At 35.0% G+C, this 18,725-nt stretch overlaps 2 protein-coding genes across 7 annotated transcripts in view; both read left to right on the top strand.

The window, feature by feature from the left end:
• LOC105054088 (uncharacterized) overlaps positions 1-8,019 on the top strand; it is a 23,504-nt gene extending 15,485 nt beyond the window's left edge. For 3 of the 6 annotated variants that reach the window (XM_010935496.4, XM_073252130.1, XM_073252131.1), the window contains exons 16-17: positions 2,099-2,306; positions 2,442-3,026. In XM_010935496.4, coding sequence (XP_010933798.1) covers positions 2,099-2,182 — 84 coding nt within the window. In that variant the 3' untranslated portion in view covers positions 2,183-2,306; positions 2,442-3,026. Of the gene's footprint in view, positions 1-2,098; positions 2,307-2,441; positions 3,027-3,210; positions 3,362-3,440; positions 3,769-7,883 lie in introns of those variants that run through there. The other 3 variants (XM_073252128.1, XM_073252127.1, XM_073252129.1) reach the window with 3 other exon arrangements.
• On the top strand, positions 6,055-14,578 carry LOC105054111 (FAD synthetase, chloroplastic). The gene is made up of 5 exons (XM_010935546.4): positions 6,055-6,447; positions 7,884-8,056; positions 10,256-10,391; positions 12,928-13,103; positions 13,193-14,578. The coding sequence occupies exons 1-5, from the start codon at positions 6,134-6,136 to the stop codon at positions 13,681-13,683; spliced, it is 1,290 nt and encodes a 429-aa protein (XP_010933848.1). The 5' UTR covers positions 6,055-6,133; the 3' UTR covers positions 13,684-14,578.
• Positions 14,579-18,725: the final 4,147 nt, after the last annotated feature.

Below are 18,725 nucleotides of genomic sequence, written 5' to 3' on the forward strand. Positions count from 1 at the left end.
TAAACATGTACCTATATGGGTCCTTACAAACTTCCCCTGTTTAAGCCCAGGTGTCCTTGCCAAACCAAGGGTTTATAAAAATCCAATCATAAGACCATAATTTTAATCACAAACATCACGGTCAGCCCATGGTCAACCCAAATGGGCCCATATTCCAATGTCCCCTAGTTCACGTAGACTATAGGCCGGGTCTGCGCCGATACCATTTATTACAACCTTGAACCTCACCCAAAAGAGTTAGTTAGAAGGTGTTATTTGGATTCTTTGACTTTGTATAAGTATCCAAATTTACCCATTGCTCCACCAATGTGGGACCAGACACATATCAGCACGGGTCCTCACTATTAGGTCCAGGCTTGCTGATTTATTGCAAGGTTTTCTAGAATCAAAGAAAGAGGACCGACAGGTTTGCAGAAGTTGCAGGTCTGATTGGACTCGCATGAATCAGGTTTTAGACAGATCAAAGCCTGAATAGGTGTTGATTGATGGTTGTAAAGTGACTGCTATGAGAGAATTGTGACAGGGGTAGAAGGATATTTACCTTAGGCTGTAATATAGCAGAAATGAGGAAAAAGAAAAGATAGAAAACAAAATGCAGTGAGGAGATATTTTCGAGGAGGAAGAAGAGAAAACGAACCGATCTCATGTAGATTTAGTAGGGAATCACTCTCTAGGGCCTCACACCCATATTCCATGCCTTGCATGCAGAGAAAGAAGAAAACTTTGATTTTGTTGATGAAAAATTCTGCATACAACATATAGAAAAGACCCAAATTAAAGAAGCCTTAATAAGGCCTAGCACTGAAGCATTAATGTTCATGCCACAGTGTTGTGATCAGTAACCTGTCCATCATTTAATTCCTAAAATGGCCTCTTGATTCTTTAATAGCACAGGTGACTAAACTAGTCACTTAAATTAAATCCTTTTCACATTATACTAAACAAAATATGGCTAAAACATAAAATATTATTAAAATAAAAAACAAATGACACTAAGACCCAAAACTCATCAAACTCCAATGGTGCTTGATGATATTCGCAGAGCTCCTATCATGGCAACAGGTCATCCAAGTCAATTCAAAGGCTCGAATGTTTCTTTGCGTGCATTATGTAGATTCAAAATCCGTCACGTTCCCCATCAGTGTCTGGTCCAATCCAAAGTTCTTGTTTGAGCAAATCCAGTTGGAATCAGAAAATTCACTGCAGATGGCTATTTGAGGATCCAATATCTTGTTACAGATGAAATGAAGATTTTGAGCCTTTAGGCCCAAACACATGCATTCTTGAATGCAAAGGCATGTACACAGATGCATGTTTTATGCATGCATTTGAGCAGGCATACATGCACGCATGCTTTTGGTTATGTATTTATGCATTCATGTGTGCTTTGGTCCATGCGGAAAACCATGTTAGCTTTGCCTGAAACAGAGGAAATCACTTAATGCTTACTTCACCGGTCTATGTGAATGGCTTGAACATGCACAAACATCATGTTATACATGTAAATCATAGCAATTTAATGTATGTGGTAAGTTGGTTGGAACTTGGTGAGGTCTGACTCCCATATTAATAGCCTGAATGGTAATATGGACTGTATTCATAGAACTGAGGGAACAATTGTTGACTGCAAAATTTGTCCTGGTGATGATTTTTTGTTGGATTGAAACTAGATGTGCTTGTCCTTTCATTTTTCATATTCTCCTACCAGTTTTCTAACAAGTCAACAATGAAAACACTGATCTATTCTGAGAAACATGTACAAAAATATCATATTAGTAAATCTAAATTGAGAACATAAAGTTTGAACCTTGAAAATCATAGCCATACAATGTATATGGCAAGATGAGTTGCTTGGAACCTGGCTAGGTTTTGTGTATCAGCAGGTTCTAAGCTGGAATTTTTGAAAAGAGTATCTAATGTTGCTCAAAATTGTTTCATTGTATACCTGATGAAATGCTGGAACACTTATTACAAACATTTTTCATCTTTATGATTCATTTGGCTGAAACTAGAAAAAAAAAAAATTCCATGGTGTGCAAGTACGAGTTTTTATAATTTTCAAGTTCTAAGTGCAAAGTTTCGTGCATTTTTTCTGCAGAATGCCTGGACTGGTGGATACATTGCTGGGACAAACATTGGTGAACGAGCTTCAAGTTATCTCCTGAAAAAGAAAATGTTGTGATCAAAACTTGACTCAAGTTGAAACAAAAAAGCTACTTCAGATAATTGGCATACATTAACCAAGTCAAAGGAGACCAGCACAAGGTGCTTGTATCAGTGAAGACAAAAGAAAAGGAAAATGATGGGTATAATCCTTAAACTGGCAATAAAATTACACAAATTGTTTGACAAGTCATTATTCTAAATTTGCACTTCTGTTCTATTTAAACTTGATCATAAGCACTTAAGTAATAATATCTCATATTCCTAATTAATGACAGGGATCTTCTTCTCATTGTTGCTCGTCCATTGAATCAAAGAAGCATCTATTTGCAAGTGATGGATGATTTTCTAACAGAAATAGCATACCTGAGTGTCATTATTATCACAATCATAAGTCAGCTTATGGAGTGGATAATGATTTTATCTCAACCCAATTATTACAAAGGTTTGCTGGAGTGATGTTCTTTTTGCATGCGCTGTAGACCATAAGTTTCATGCCAGTAGCCCTTGGAAAATTTGGATGAATTGAGTTTGATTCTTTAGTGGATAGTGGAAGTTAGTTTGGAGCTGCAAACAATTTGTTTCAGAATGGGTTCCCCAAGAAAGCACAATCCCCATTCTAATAACATCCCAAGAGGACCAGACCTTCAGTCAAAATGAACGCTACTGCTCGTTTATGGTCATGTGATTCTTTTTTAATCTTTCTGTAGGCCAAGTGTTCTGGTTGCCTGATTTGATTGGAAATTGCAGCTTCATGAAGCGAATTAGTTCATGTATCTTTTTAAAGACTTCTCTTTTTGAGGAAAGACTACATTTTTTAAAGACTATATGGAGATTTAATATGCTTGCACTGAGTTACTGTATTGTGAAAGCCTCATATAATTTTTCAGATTTCACATCTCATCAAGAAAATTTATGTTAATTTTTCTAGTAAATTTAGCATAGAAATAAGAGGGAAGTCTCATCAATTTTTAAATTTGATTATATCATTTTGCGAGAAATTGTCTTAAATATCACTGGCACTGTTCTTTTTACTTTTTTGTACAGATCCTGTTGCCTTGAAGTGGATTAACTGGGGTAAAGTTATAATTATGATACGTTGAGCCTAGCTTTGGTGATGTCTTGTTTCCTACGATGCACCCGTATCTACTATGAGCTGCTCCACAATGACCGAGTATCACTCAAAGAAATCACTTAGGTGCCTTTCTTGAAATCTTAATCCATTTAGATTGTTTTTCCTGCCTAAACGTGGAATCTCATTCATAACTGTCTTGTAGCGTGCCCGCATTTTCATCCGGAGTCTTTATCGCATTAGAGCTCTTGCTTGGGCCTACCATGTCTTCGATTACCATGAAAAATTATTTTGCATCTTGCTAAATCTTTCTCGCGGGAACCGGCTAATTTTCACTTGGTGGTTGCACCTGATGGATCTGAGGAGGTTGATGCTGCGACCAAAATAAGTTTACTTTTCAGCGGATTTTATTTGTGGTTTCTTCTGTTTTTTTGTTGTTTTTTTAAACGTTTGAGTAGCTTTAGTTTCTTATGTTATCAAGCTTTGAATACGTTTGGTTGAGGTTGTTCTGCTCGTTTTATAGTCAAGTTTCATATCTATGGCTGCATACTTGTCCGCCGGACAATACAAATTGAGGTCCACGGGCCAGCCCATTGTCAAATAGGGACCGGACTGCTACCTGCATCCCTTCTTCCCAAGCTCATAAATAAATAAATAAATAGACTAACAAACAAATAAAACAATATATTCTGGGGAGGGATGGGTGCAGAGGAGGAATTGTTTGATTAATATGGGTGCAAGTGTTCTATATATGTCAAGTAATAATATTGGAATTTTGAATAATTATTAAAAAAAAAAAAGGTATGATGATCTATGGTATCCATGTGGTTTATAAAAGACGAAGTAAAAGCTTGCTTAAAATTATGATCTTGATGGATTGGATTGAAGATAAATGCATTTATAAGGTGACATTCGAGCTAATTAAGTTTTTTTTTTCTTTCTTTCTTTCTTTTTTATGATAAGTAAGATAGGGAACACCCAGCCAAAATTAGATTAAGATAGGATTTGAACTTAGGTTGACAACATGAACACCTAGATCCTTTTTCAGTTTAGAGGGACTAAGATATACCTTCTAGGTTGTGCCGGCTTCTTTATCGACTAAGCCAGCTCACACCTCAAAGTGTTTATCAATTTTTAAACAGGCATTTTAGACACCCACATGGCAAATAAAAGAGGGTATGATGAACTTTTTTCATATATATTTTAAGTATACCATAGACAGAATAGCAAAAAGATCTCTAAAGCTATTATAGTAATGTATTCCCTCTAAATTTTGGCTGATGTGCTAGCCAAGACATGTGGTGAGGAACATGAGCAAAGCTAGTTGCTAATTAATGCATTATCATCCACTCAGATAACGTGGGACTGAATCATGCATCCAGATATTAGAATTCGGGATTGAATACCATACCCATGACAAAAACCAAACAAAGGGCCATACTTGGAGTTGAACAAGTAGATACATACCTCGAATACTATAGCAACATACAAGAATGCAAATGGGTAATCGACTAATCCTCCACTAACAACGTGTGGTTAGCTAGACACCACCTATATTTTTCTACTTAAAAGGAGAAGATGTATTCTTAATGGCATGAAAAATACTTGGTCGATGCCAAGCAAGCTTAATACTTGAGTAAAAAGTCAAGAGTGTCAATTTGACAAGCATGCAAGAGAGAAGGTTTTTGTATGAGTTTAGAGCTATGAAAAGTTACAAGATTACTGCATTAAAAATGGAGATTTAATATAACGCCTATAAAAGCAAGGGAAGACTTGAGATTTAAATCCTTAGAGTATTTATCAAATTCTACTGAGGCATTTTAGACACCCACATGGCAAATAAATGACGCATGATGAACCCCTTTTCTTTTATATTTTAAGTATACCGTAAATAGAATAGCAAAAAGATCTCTAAAATTGTTATGGCAATGTATTTACTCTAAAATTTGGCTACTATGCTAGCCATGACATGAGGGGAGAAACATGAACAAAGCTAGTTGCTAATTATTGCATTATCATGCACTCTGATAATCTGGGATTGAAGCATGCATCCAGACATTAGAATTGGGTTTCAATACCATGACAAAAACCAAACAAGGGGCAATACGCTGAGTTAAATGAGTACATACACCACCCTAATACTATAGCAACATCTCAGAATACAAAGTGGTAATCCACTAATCCTCCACTAACATGGTGGTTAGCTAGACATCATCTTTATTTTTCTACTTAAAAGGTGAAAATATATTCTTAATAGCATCAGCAATACTTGGGCGATGCTAAGCGAGCCCAATACTCAAGTAAGAGGTCATATTGTCAATTTGACAAGCATGCAGGAGAGGATGTGTTCCTATGAGTTCAGAGCTATCATGACAAGATTACGGCATTCAAATTGGAGATATCAAAAGACGGGTATAAATTATGCACATACTTTATTTGACCTGACCTTTCTTCTGGCTAGCTTTTGGCTTCGGTTCGGAACTAGGAAATCCTTTTCATGGAGTCATCAAAACCTTTCCTCAATCTCCAGAGCAAATCTGCTGATGACCTCGTGAGGAGCAAGCTGCTATTTTAACTGTAGTTTAGTGAAACTCGGCCAAATTTTGTCACTCATGATAAACTTAAATTTGCTCTGGTCAATGGTCCATATAAAAGTATTGAGTTTTCCTGTTAGGAGGCACATTAGGAAGGCCGCGAAAACTTGCTAGGGCTCATAAACGCAAATTGGGGAACTCTTACCTCTCGCGCTCGCTAAACTTTGTGACGACGCACGTTAAGGACGGCTCAGGATTCACCTTCCTTCATTCGAATCCACCGTTGGATCATCCGCTGCTCGGTTTGAGAGCTGTGCCAACCGATGAATGACAGAGCTCGGATCCCTTTGGGATCTGTGTGCTAATGATCCAACGGTGGTTTCGCGCGAAGAAAGGTGAATCCTTTCGATATGGGAAAGGGGAGCAAGCGAGTAGGCGCGAGGCTTCCGATGATGGGAGGACTCTGTTTGTCATAAATAGAGATGATTCAGGAATCTTGTGCTCGCTGGTGAGGACGGCGATGGAGAGGGGAGCCCTCCACTCCAATCTCCGCCGCGCTCACTGTTGGCCGCTCTTCTCCCGCTCTCCCAACGCCCCTCGCCCGAGTGGGGAGCATTGGCGGCTCCGTAGGACGCCTGCCCCCGGCTCGACAGAGTTGTTGCTCGCCAAGCGCTTCAGGTCGTCTCTCTTTTCTTGAATTCGTAACGAAAAAGCTTTTTTTTTTTTTTGGTTTCTTTTCCTTGTTTAATTGTTTTCATTTCTCCGGTTTTGAATAATTTTCGTGAAAGATCGGTCTTTTTGGTCGCTTCTGCTTTCTTATAATCTTTATGCCACGAAAACCCTAAAATATCATGAAAAAACAATGTATGGTACGAGCTAAAGCGTTTGAAGCGAAGTAAAAAATCAAAGAGATATCGCAGCCGCTTCTAGCTAGCGCTTCACGTCAGTTTGTCTCTTCAATTTGGTAGAAAAGGAACCTTTTTTTTGTCGTTTCGGTTTCCGTTTTTTCATGTTTGTGTATATTGTTTGCCTGTTTCGTTAATTGAATTTTGCAGTGCTTGGTCTTTTGATAATTATGATTAAAATTCACTGCTTTGGTCACTTCTGGTTCCTTAGGTTCTGTTGTTAGGACCCAAAGATGCCATGAGAATACAATGGCTGGTATAGGTCAGGTTGCAGAAATAATTTGGATTGTTTGAACTGCGACCAGAATCAATAGGAAATTCATTTGCTACTGATTGCATGAATTTCCTTTCCATCAACACTGTTGTCCTGTCTATAGAACTTGCTGTAAACTTGGAAGCAGAAGGATTTGCCTTACATCATTCCTATATTACCAATCTGTTTGATTGCCCAATCTTCACAGGTTTAAGTTCAATATTATAATTCCTCATGTCCTTCAACGTGTTTTGTAGAACAAGCAACAACTTTGAAGATGTTTGGGTCATCTTAGGGGAGAAAGTGTGTCAAGCAGGGCTGGAACCTGATCTGAGACCAAAAAACCCTGATTAGATTGGACGTAGTTGTTAGTTCATGCCTTGCTAGACCTGATAAAACTTGGTCCAGAGCCTGATCTGGGGTCAATGTGAAAAATTGAAGGACCTCAGTCAACTGACAGACAAATTAAGCAAATAGGTTGAATCTAGGTCTATATCTTAGTCGTGGAGTTTAGCTCATGTCTGGGTTAAGTTGGACTTTAGTTACCCAAATTGAAAGTAGGTGAGGAAGTGGATTCCAAATGTGACCAACTATGAACTACAAAAATGCAGATGGCATGGAATGAAATTCCTCTTAAATAATTACACCCATGTTAGATTTAGTTTTCTGATTGACTTTTATTGGAACCATAATACTCCTACATGAACTTACATGTGTTGATTTATTGTGTGCGTTTAATATTGTTCTAATTTGTTCACTCCCCATGTTGTTGCATAAGTTTTTATTCGCAATTATTTGTGCTTCCATTGTGACTCTTAAGTTTCTAAAACTTCTGCTTCAACAAGTATGAGTTCATTTCTTGTCAGTTTTTGATAAGAAAAAGCTTGCTTGTATTGTTTCTTACAGTGAGATCTCTTTTTGTAAGTAATTATCCTAGTTTGTTTCTTTGATCATAGATCTTGTAACTATTCGAAGGAAAGGGGATGCTTAATTGTGCACAAGTCACTTCGGAGTTCTTCTCTAAGAGTTTTCAACTCATGCGGATCACAAGAAGCAAATGTGAACAGTGAAGAAATGAAAGATAAAAAATTTCTTCTTGATTGTGGAGAAGATCAAGAATGTGTACTTGGTAGGTATATTCCTATATTCAGTTTTCTGTTTGCTCAAATAAATTCAAATTAATGATGAATGTATATTATTTTAAAAAAATAAAGGCTTGACCAACTTTACAACATTTGTTTTATAGTATCTTGTGTTTTGCTTTTTATTGAAGCTTGTCGTCTCTTTATTCTTTTACTTAGTTGTATATCATGGTCCATGCTTAATGTTGCAATTTTATTGAACTCATCCAAATTGGTGACTCAATTCTACTTTTTGAGCACTCAATTTACAGGACTTTTGTGATAATATTTTAAGCAAGGTTTCCACTTTCAAGTATCGATGTTGATGGGCATGCTGACCATCAGTTGTCACTGCAAAATGCCTTGAGATTATTCTTTCTTTTGGTAATAATATCAAATTTTTATTGTTTTATAAGTTTTTTAAAGAAAACCAATTTTTCTGAATGCATATAAAATGATGATTATCTTATGTCTTTTCAACTATCTGCTTGGTGTAATTTTTGGAGCAGAGCCCAGATTTTTGTGTAGGGGGCAATATTCAAAAGCAAATAAAGAGCCAACTCCTCCTCCCCTGCCCTTCACCCCCACTCCAAAAAAAAAAAGGAAAAATAAAAAAAACCAACAATGGCTAACTCCAATCTTCTCATTCTACAAAGAGTCTACAAAAATATCCAATATAATCACAATATTATTTTTTCAATAGTTTATATATATGATTTCTCAACATTTGATCAATTCAAGAAGACATGTCTTGAATGGATTATTTGGATATGTGCTTTCCTCTTTTGTGTTCATATAAGAGCAATGTTAAATTGGATGGGAGTATAATTATCCAAATATATCAAACAATCTTGAGCAATGAGACTGCAAGACACATGAATGATGAGACTACAAGACAACCATATATTAAATGCTACCTTGAATGAAATCATGTGTAACCTATGTGCCAAATTCTTGCTGATGAAGAAGGAAAATATAATGCACACATGTATGCATGTACGCGGTGCATATACATACATATATACATACTTTCACATGCACACATATGTAAAGAAGCTAAAAACTTTCACTTCCAAAGCTCTTAAATGTTGATTTCATTATTTATTTTTTTGCCAAAAGACTATCCTAACTCCTAGACCATTCCAAAGATGGCTAAAAGGGACATGTGGCAGCCTTTTGCGATTTTTTCATATTTTAGTTTGTAAAGGAACTCATTTCTCAGTCAAAAATAAAAGAGGGAAAAGAGAGATATGAGAGTCGCATACAGATGTATATCCAAGGGTTTGAAATAACAAGAGGGAAAAGGGGAGATGCAAGGATACATAAACTATAATTTTAACTCATTATGTATTTATTGTCTTTCAATATACATGCTTTTCATTTAAACTTCCCCATTAAATATTGGATATAAGAAAAATAGTATTTATAAACTTATTTCAATACTTACATCCTTAAAATCTCTAAAAATAACGAAGACTCACACCCATATTAAAATGGACGGTCAAACTCGTTGCTCAAAGAGTTCAATTCTCAAGCAATCTTTAAAATGATGATCAGAGAACTTCATAAATATCCAAGTATCTAATATATATCCAACTTGGAATGTAATGGACATGGATTTTTGGAGTGCGAGTGTTCAAGTAATTCATGTGGTTAACTTTTCTTGGTATCTTAATTGGAAGAATAGATTAGAGGTTTCTAGTATAGTTCAAGGAGTTGGGTGGTTAACTATTTGGGTTTATTTCGAGCATGGAACCAGCAGATAATTATCAAGGAACTAGACAGGCACAGGAGTAGTGGATTTGATTATCTAATGAGAGAACTGAGGAAAAAAAGCAATGAAGTGTGCAATATATTTTAACTAGGGGAGCCACTGCTCATGCCTGTATAGTATACTAGAAAGAAATCACAAAATATATGTGGCTCCACCCTGATGTAATTTATCACTTTCATGCTTCTCTTGACTTACAGCTAAATTGGAATTTTGTTTTTAAGAAAGGTACATGCACAATGTGCAGTTTTTCTTTCCTTCGTCTATTGTTTATTGAGATTTTCTCCTGTATGCTTCATAAAATTAAGCATTATATTTATGAGTTGACATGGCTTGTAACAATGTTTTTTGACTTTTTCTTGTATATTGTGCACATCTGTATACCTGTCTGTATGCATATCCACATTTCTAATTTCTTTTTTCACACCCACTTTAGGAGGTATAGTTGCATTGGGAAAGTTTGATGCGCTTCACATTGGTCATCGACAACTGGCAATTCAGGCATCAAAAGCTGGGGCTCCTTTCCTATTATCATTTGTGGGAATGGCAGAAGTACTTGGTTGGGAGTCAAGGTATATTTATATTATTTTTCCAAATGTTGTTTACATATCTTTTTCTTGCCATTTTAAAAAAGAATGTTATCAGAAGGACAAATTCTTTTGCATGTTACTATGTATACGATGAAGATCAACGTAGTAGGATATTTGAGAAAGCCTTGAAACTGTCAACCGTAACCAATGAATAGTGGAAAATCTATCTTGATGCATGGAGCTTTTTCCGGCTCAACAGAACAAATATCACCTTCATATGTGGCCATATATTGCCCTTTATATAGTGTTACAAGAAGAAGACGGCATAATCCTTGTTAAATCCGTACTCTTTGATTGGATTTATGCTGATTTAAACTCATGGCATGAAGTTTCACATGAAACTTTAAAACTGAAACGAAATTGTTTTGGTTTCAACCAGAAACAATGAGAGACTAGGGCTGTTTTTTTTAATTTCGCTGAAGCTAATTTATGAGGCCAGAATTCTTGTATTTATGGGTTATCTATGTCTTTTTTTTTTTCATTTCTATCAATACAGAAAGCATTTACTATAGATTGGACTTGGATTTGCTGGTTTTAGTGCAATATTTTGTTTGAGATGCAGATGGAAGTAAAAGCAAGGTAGGTTTGAACTTTGAGGTGCTGCATTTTCGGGGGTTAACCCTTATGTTGACTTACTGTTTGTTGACATGCAATATGTACCTTGGTATTCCTCAGTATAGTGACTAATGCAGTCCAGTACAGTCAGTTCTTCAAACTTTGAAACAAAAGTTTTGATATAGTTTTTGCTATTCCGAGGAGCTGCTGGCTTATCAAGTTTTACTAAAACAGGTTTATGAAAAATTCAAATTTAATGAGTTCTACAAAAAGATTTTTTGGTCATTTTTTTATATAAAACCTGCTTTGCCAAAAATGGCAAGTCATAATTGTCAGAACATATTTTACAGAGAATCATGCTTTTCAATTATTTATTAAGTCACAAGAAACCAAGCAACCCCTAAAAATTAGATCTCATGTCCATTTTGATTTTCAGAAGTTAGATTGCCATTAAACAATAAAATGATGTATTTACCCTAAATATTTTTTTTAAGAATAATAATTAAAAGACTCTTTTGATTGTCTTAGTGCAGAACTGCTGAAAAAATACGTCTGAAGGTCCAAAGGACCAAAGCAGTATGATATACTTAACCATGATATCTAATTTATGTTCACAACTTAATTTATATTTCCTCTTTTTTCTTTCCTTCAAGTTTTGGTTGACTTATTTTTTATTAGTTTCAAACAAAATAGCTAGAAATGGAGAAGGAACTGCTCAGATGGAAAATCAATTGTTCCGACCGTTACTAAATTTGGCACCCAGTTTTGAGACCTTAATTTAAACAGAAATTATTTAACCACAATAACTGACTAGTGGCAAAATTCACCCAATAGCCCTGATGTTTATTCAAATCTTTAGAACAAAAATTAGTTTCTCTACCTCTTTCATTGTGTTATTTATGTTATATTTAATTTGCAATAATTGGAGAGCAAGAGTCTAAACAAATTTAAGCCTTTTGATTAAATGTTTATTTGGGATAGCTGGATTCTCAAGTTACCGAAAACTACCTAAACAGCACTATCTATTTTCTATTTTAGGAGGAACGAAGAATTTGGACTCAACTCCCTACCATTATGCAGTGTCCAACTAAATTAAGCTTGAAATTACTGCATGACCTGTTTTTCAATTTTTTTTCTTGAGTTGATTGTATCAGGAGGAGCCAATAAATTTAATAAATAAAGTGAATAGTGTGACAGAACAGTACTTGGCATGGATGGCACTTGAAACCTTGATTAATTTCTAAATGTACAACCACAAGATTTGGACTTTTTTGCATATTTACTTTATGGCATTTATACTTCTTTGGGTCAACTCAACTACTCGACTGGTCTATGTAGAAAACCAGTTCTCAAAGTCCCTCTGTATTAGCTGTTGGAGCTGTCAACTAGTTTGTGTTCTTTGCTTGGCATGTTCTGCCAAATGCTGGTGCTACGGGATTGGATCTACCCTTTGCCAAATTCTAGTACTACTTGATTGGATTTTTCTGACAGTAACCTTCTTCCCATCAGCACAGTATGCCTATGGAGAACATATATTCTGTAACCTAAATATGGATCTTTGTTGCGTACATCTATCTTCCAATGTGACGATTCTATTGAAGAGGAATGCTCTGTGTGTGATAGATTTGTGTGGCTTGCAGATTTTATTCGTCTACACCCATCTGTTGCTTTAGCACCTCATGAACGAGAATTTGATTAAAAGCTAGATAGCATTAATTAATTTTTCTAGTTGACCTAAATTATCTCAAACTTCTACACGGACCTCTCATAGTCCAAAAATGTGACCGGAAATGAATTCTTTCCTCTTGGGCCCCAAATTGTCTGTGTACATGTGTGGCTTGCAGATGATATTCATCCATACCCATGCGTGGCTTTAGCACTTCACAAATGAAAATATAATTAGAAGTTAGATTTGTTAATTAATTTTTCTAGTGAACCTAAATAATCAAAAACTTCTGCACAGGCCTCCCATAGTCGCCAAATGTGATCGGAAACGGGTTCTTTCCTCCTGGGCCCCATATTGTGGTAATGTAGTTCCTCTTGAATATCAAGTTGAATTTTCTAATGTTAGACATCTTACTCCACGGCAATTCGTTGAAAGGTTGTCCAAGGAGCTCAAAGTAAGAGGAGTGGTTGCAGGTATCAAGCATATACTTCTTGTTTTCCTATAGTTGTTCCATAACTACATTAATAGTACCATTTGTTGATCTTTTGAGTCATTTTGGCAGGTGAGAATTATAGATTTGGTTACAAAGCATCCGGTGATGCGCTGGAGTTGGTGAGGCTTTGCAAAGAGTATGGTTTGTCTGCATATATTGTGAGCTCTGTCATGGACAAGACTCGATGTTATAATGGGACAAGTAAAAGCATAAATGACAGAGGACAGGTATCATCTACTCGTGTTCGCCATGCTCTTGCTATGGGTGACATGGAATATGTAGCGGAATTATTGGGGAGGAAGCATCGTCTTGTGTTGATGTTGGATGACCAATTCCTTTTCATGCAAAATAGGATTTTGGCTTCTAAATCTTGCATGCTAAACCAGCCACCGGAGGATGGTCTGTATGAGAACTGCACTCTTCTATTGGATGATGTGTTTGTTGGGCCATGCAAGGTGGTCATTAATGATGAAAAAATTGATATAGAATGGGATGGCAAAAGCATTTGGGTGCAAAATCCAGTTTGCAGTGGCCAACTCCTCGGCATAGAGTTTGGCTGATAGAAATGATGAGGGCATTGGATGACCTGAATGAAGCAAGTAGTATCATTCTTTTTTGATCAACCCTAAGGGTGGACTCTACTTAAAGGGACAAACAGCTCGAGTTACGTCTAACCAGCTATATCGAGGGAAGAAATGCAAGGAGTATTTCAAAAGGTATCCACCTACACAATTTATTTAGTAATTTATTTTGAATTTAGAATAGAAAAGCATAGGTCAGAACAGGAAAGTGGTTGATCTTATGTTGATGCTTGATATTTATTTGTTACATAAAATAAAAACTTCCCTCATTTGTTTATTTCTCTGTTATCAAAATTTAAGGGTCTGTCAGGGTGATTTTTCGGACCTTGCCTGACCTAAATCTTGACTTTGTATTTTCATTCCTTTTTCCTATCCAGAACTGTTGTATTAACTTGTATATTTGTGTAGCAGTGAAACAGTAGATTGCTTGAGCATGGCGTTTCATACTAAAAGGTATTTGGGTATTTCATTTTTATTTGCCATTTAGCAATTAACTCTAGACTAAATGGAGAGTAGGGCCATGCAGCGTTAGAGATTCAGCTTAGGTTGCGTTAATTGCAACCCATCCAAAACCAACCTGTGGCCTCGATTCAGCGTGGCTGATTATTACTTAAATTTGGGGAGGTCTTCTCAGTTTGAGTTAGGGTTGAAGGCCTTTGCGATATAATCGGGCTTTAGTTTTGTAACACGCTCCCGATGGAAACATCACTGTATTCGCTACGGATATTTGCCGATTTATCTGAATGCAAAGCTTACTCAGTCTTACCGCAACTCCCAACTTATCACTGTAGAACCTACTAATTCTTAGTCCATCCAACTCGTATTGTATTTGTGCTGAAAATTTTAGGGATAAGCCTGAGTTTACATAGGACAATTATGCATTCACTAGAGTTCTATTGGGAGTTAATATGGGGGATGGGTGATTCATCCCACTAATTTAAAAAAAAAAGGATGTGGATCTTTTAGATATTTTTCATCGAGACGGGGCTCAGTCTCAGGTTTTGGATTCAGGTTTTGGATTCAGTCTCAAAATTTTTTCCATTATATATTAGAAGATTAGATGGTGTATAGGAGTTCTCTATCTTTTTACCTTTTTCTCAGGGTTCGTTTTATTGAAGATAATCATAGAAAAATATATCCTATATCAGATTATCATGATAAAAAAAAAAGATGATAAAAAAATTAATGGGTTTTATGTTTATTTATTGGAGAGAAAATATTAAATAAGTATTATGAAAGATTGATATTCGATAAATTTTCAAGTGATGATAATCTTTACTTGATAAAAATACTTCCAATAAAGTTGTATAAATTTATTTTAATATCTTTTTAAATTCATTCAATAAAGATTGATATGTAGATGGCATTATACAAAGGACTATATAATTATAGTCATTATATAAAACTAATTAGAGATGATAATACTATTCTAGTATTAAAAAAATATTTTATATTGAAGGACATATTTATAAATTTTATCCTATTACTACATAGGATTATATCTAATCCAACATAGTAATTATTTTCCAGTGCCATTTTCTGGAGTAATTTTCTACCAACTAAATATAGTAAAAAAAAATTTCATAATTATTTTTTAAATAAATAATTTTCATGAATTATTAGATTATCTCATAATTTAATACAACCCAACCAAATGGAAATAATCTCATCTGCTTTGTTCATGGCATGTTGTCAGTTCATATTTTATGGGGATGAGTCTAATGGTAAATCCAGTGCTTGCACACAATTTTAACAGTGCTTTGGCTATTTGCTTAAAAATGCTTCAAACTTTCCATTCTAGCTTTAGTATTAATCAACACCGGATTGTAGGACCATCCATTGCATGGATCTCAAAGTGCCCCTGTCTTGGTCACTCATCACATCTTCAAGCGACTTTTGGATGATCCAAAAATAGGTTTGTGCGAAGAAAGATGAATCTTTTTTTTTTCCCAAAAGATACCCCGAGATCCTGAATCAGGTGGGATGAGATCTACACCATACTACAAAATAGAAAATGGATCTAATCTATATAAAAGCATAATTTGAATATGTTTTAATGTTCTATTTTATCATTTTTAAATATTTCAATTTTCTAAGTTTTATTTGACACTCAAAAAATTGTTAATTGTTTTTCTTTTAGTAGTTTTAGCCTAAGCCTCTATTAAATTTATCCATATTTTAAAATAAATATTTTATTAAAATTATATATTATATAAATTATGTTCATGAAGAAATCTTAAAAACTATATTTTTTAAGCATTTAAGGATATAAACTAGACATAAATTTAAATATAAAAAATGATCTTTCTTTTATCCTATCCTCTGTCCCTTTTCTCTCCCTTTTGAGGCTGCAAATGGGTCGAGTTGATTCATAAATCAAAATGATCCAACTTGTTTAGATCTAATCAGATCAACGTTATAGGATCCATAGGATCAAGTTCTAAAATTGGATTTGTTCTATTTTTCGAATCGAGTTTGATTTTATTGTATTCGGATCCGATCTGAATCGATCTGATCCACTTAGTTTTGTTGATTTATTTGAATTTTCTACTTAATGACCTGACCCAAACAAACCTAATTCAAACTCAAAATTGAATCTCAATGGCCGAATCCATCCATAAATCCCGACCTGTCAATATCATGAGATTTGTAGCTTTGTACATTTTATCACGGTAGTTTTCATGGTTTAGATGAATATATGATTAGATCAGATCATATGTCAATATCAAGGCTTCGTCTTTTTACCCGAGCTTCAAGTGGATTTTTTTTTTTTTTTTTTGCAAGGATGGTGAGGACACATCTGATTGTAGTTAACGTGCTATCTGGTGCCATCTTAATTTTCAATCTGAAGATGCTGACCTTCTCCTCTCCCTTCCCATATAAATTGTAAATCCAAGCATGATGAGTTCGAACTGATATATCTTTTGATGAATATACTTTATCTAATATGAAAATATTAAAGGACCTGAAAATATGTTTTCAATTATTTTAGAAGATCAATTATTAACAATGTCCACATATGTCTTCTAAGTTAAACTATTTAAAAATTTCATTTGATTACTAAAGAAGTGAAAGAGAAAGCATTTGGAAGGGAATCTTCTTTCAATTAAACAGCAGAATGTAGATTAAAAAAAAAAATGAAGTTCGATAGAAAAAAGGTGATCGGATTATAGGTCATTAACATGGTTAAAAAATAAGTGCAACAGTATTTTAAGATTAAAGATCCTAGAGGTACAAATGGGTTAGGTTGACTCATGACCTGACCCAACCTGCATAGATCTAACCCAAACCATTTTAAAAGACCCATGGAGCTAGGTCAGATTCTAAAATTGGATCTATTCCATTTTTCTGATCGGATCTGGATTTGCTGAATTTGGATCTAATCCAATTTGATCCAACCTATGGAGATTTTTGAGTTGATTTGGATCTTAAGATAAATAACCCGGTCTAACCTGAACCCAATATGGGACCCGAATACTCATTCGAATTATGGCATCTCCTAACCCAGCCTAAGTCTCTTTGGAGCTCTTACAATTTTATATTTTATTATTGAATTATAGGCAATATAAATGAAACAATAGCATCACTAGCAGTCTATGTATACAAGCATATCAAGCACTATCCTAAAAACTACAAGTGTGGCTTCAATATATAATACTTGACCTTGAATCATTAGAGCAAGATGATTTTTCAAAAATTTTAGATTAAAAAAAATAATAATCAAAAGTTATAATTATCAAAATAATGACCAACTATACATAATGAGTTTATAACATCTCTTGTTTATTTCTACTTATATTTATTAATTTATATGCCCATAACTATCACTCCAAAATAGCACTCATGATTGCTCGAAATAGTTATATCCTTAAGGTACTTGTACTCAGCCATTCCAATCTAATTCAGTAAGACAACTAGATTCTGATATGTTGCATTTTATAGTCATGCCACCCAAACTTTAAGAAAACTTGTTCAATCTACTTCAATCCTTTCTATTCATGCTACCACGAGTCATCATCACTTTCAACTAACTCTTGAACCTCCACTCATTTTTTATAATATACAGGATTTATTGCTTTTGATCCATAGATTGTTGCCACAAGGTTGGCATCATACTTTCTTTTTTTAAGAATGATAGATCTTAACGAAGCTAGCAATCATCCAATTTGATGATCCTATGGTGCTAATCGGTGAAGAGAAACATATCTTCCGTTCCTCAATTTTTCCTTACGCCAAAATTTCAATCTAAGTATCGAGTTAAAATCCTCATATAAAAACATATTTGAAACTCGTACTAAGCTAAAAAATCATCGTCACTATTAAGACAACTCTATGTTGATCCGGATCCGATCTAGATTCAATTCGAATCCAAACCGAATCCATATTTCATGGATTGGGACTAGGTTATACGTGAACCCAATCCAACCCGAGTGATCTGTTAGATTAAAAACTTTGATCATAGACCCGACCTGATCCGATCTTTCATTGGGCTAGATTTGAATCCAATATTCAGACCCAAATCAAAGAATCAAATCGAGTCAGAATTGCTCATGATCCGATCCGATCCAACCCATTTGCACCCTTAACGAATCCGAACTCGATCCATTTGTACTTGTAACAGATCCGAACCCGAATCTAAACCTATCCCAGGTTTTTCAGGTTGGGACCGAGTTATATGTGGAGCCAACTCAACTTGAAAAATTCAGGATAAAATTTGTCCATAAATCCGACCCAACCTGATCCGATCTTTTATTGAATTGGATTTGAACTCAACATTAGGACTGATCAAAAAATTGAACCGAATCAAGATCACTCAAAATCCAATCGAGATCACTCAAAACCCAATCTGACCCAATCCATTTACGACAATAAAATCTACTTTTCATTTCTTTTATATTTTTGTTATTTATAAATAAATTTATAATTTTACTCTTCAGAGTAAACGTACGCAAGCATGCACATCCTAAAAGATTCACTTATACCCAGGGTTTTAGATAATAGCGTTAACCTTTATGATGCCT

The sequence above is a fragment of the Elaeis guineensis genome, chromosome 2, assembly GCF_000442705.2.
Source record: "Elaeis guineensis isolate ETL-2024a chromosome 2, EG11, whole genome shotgun sequence".
Classification (NCBI taxonomy): Eukaryota; Viridiplantae; Streptophyta; class Magnoliopsida; order Arecales; family Arecaceae; genus Elaeis; species Elaeis guineensis.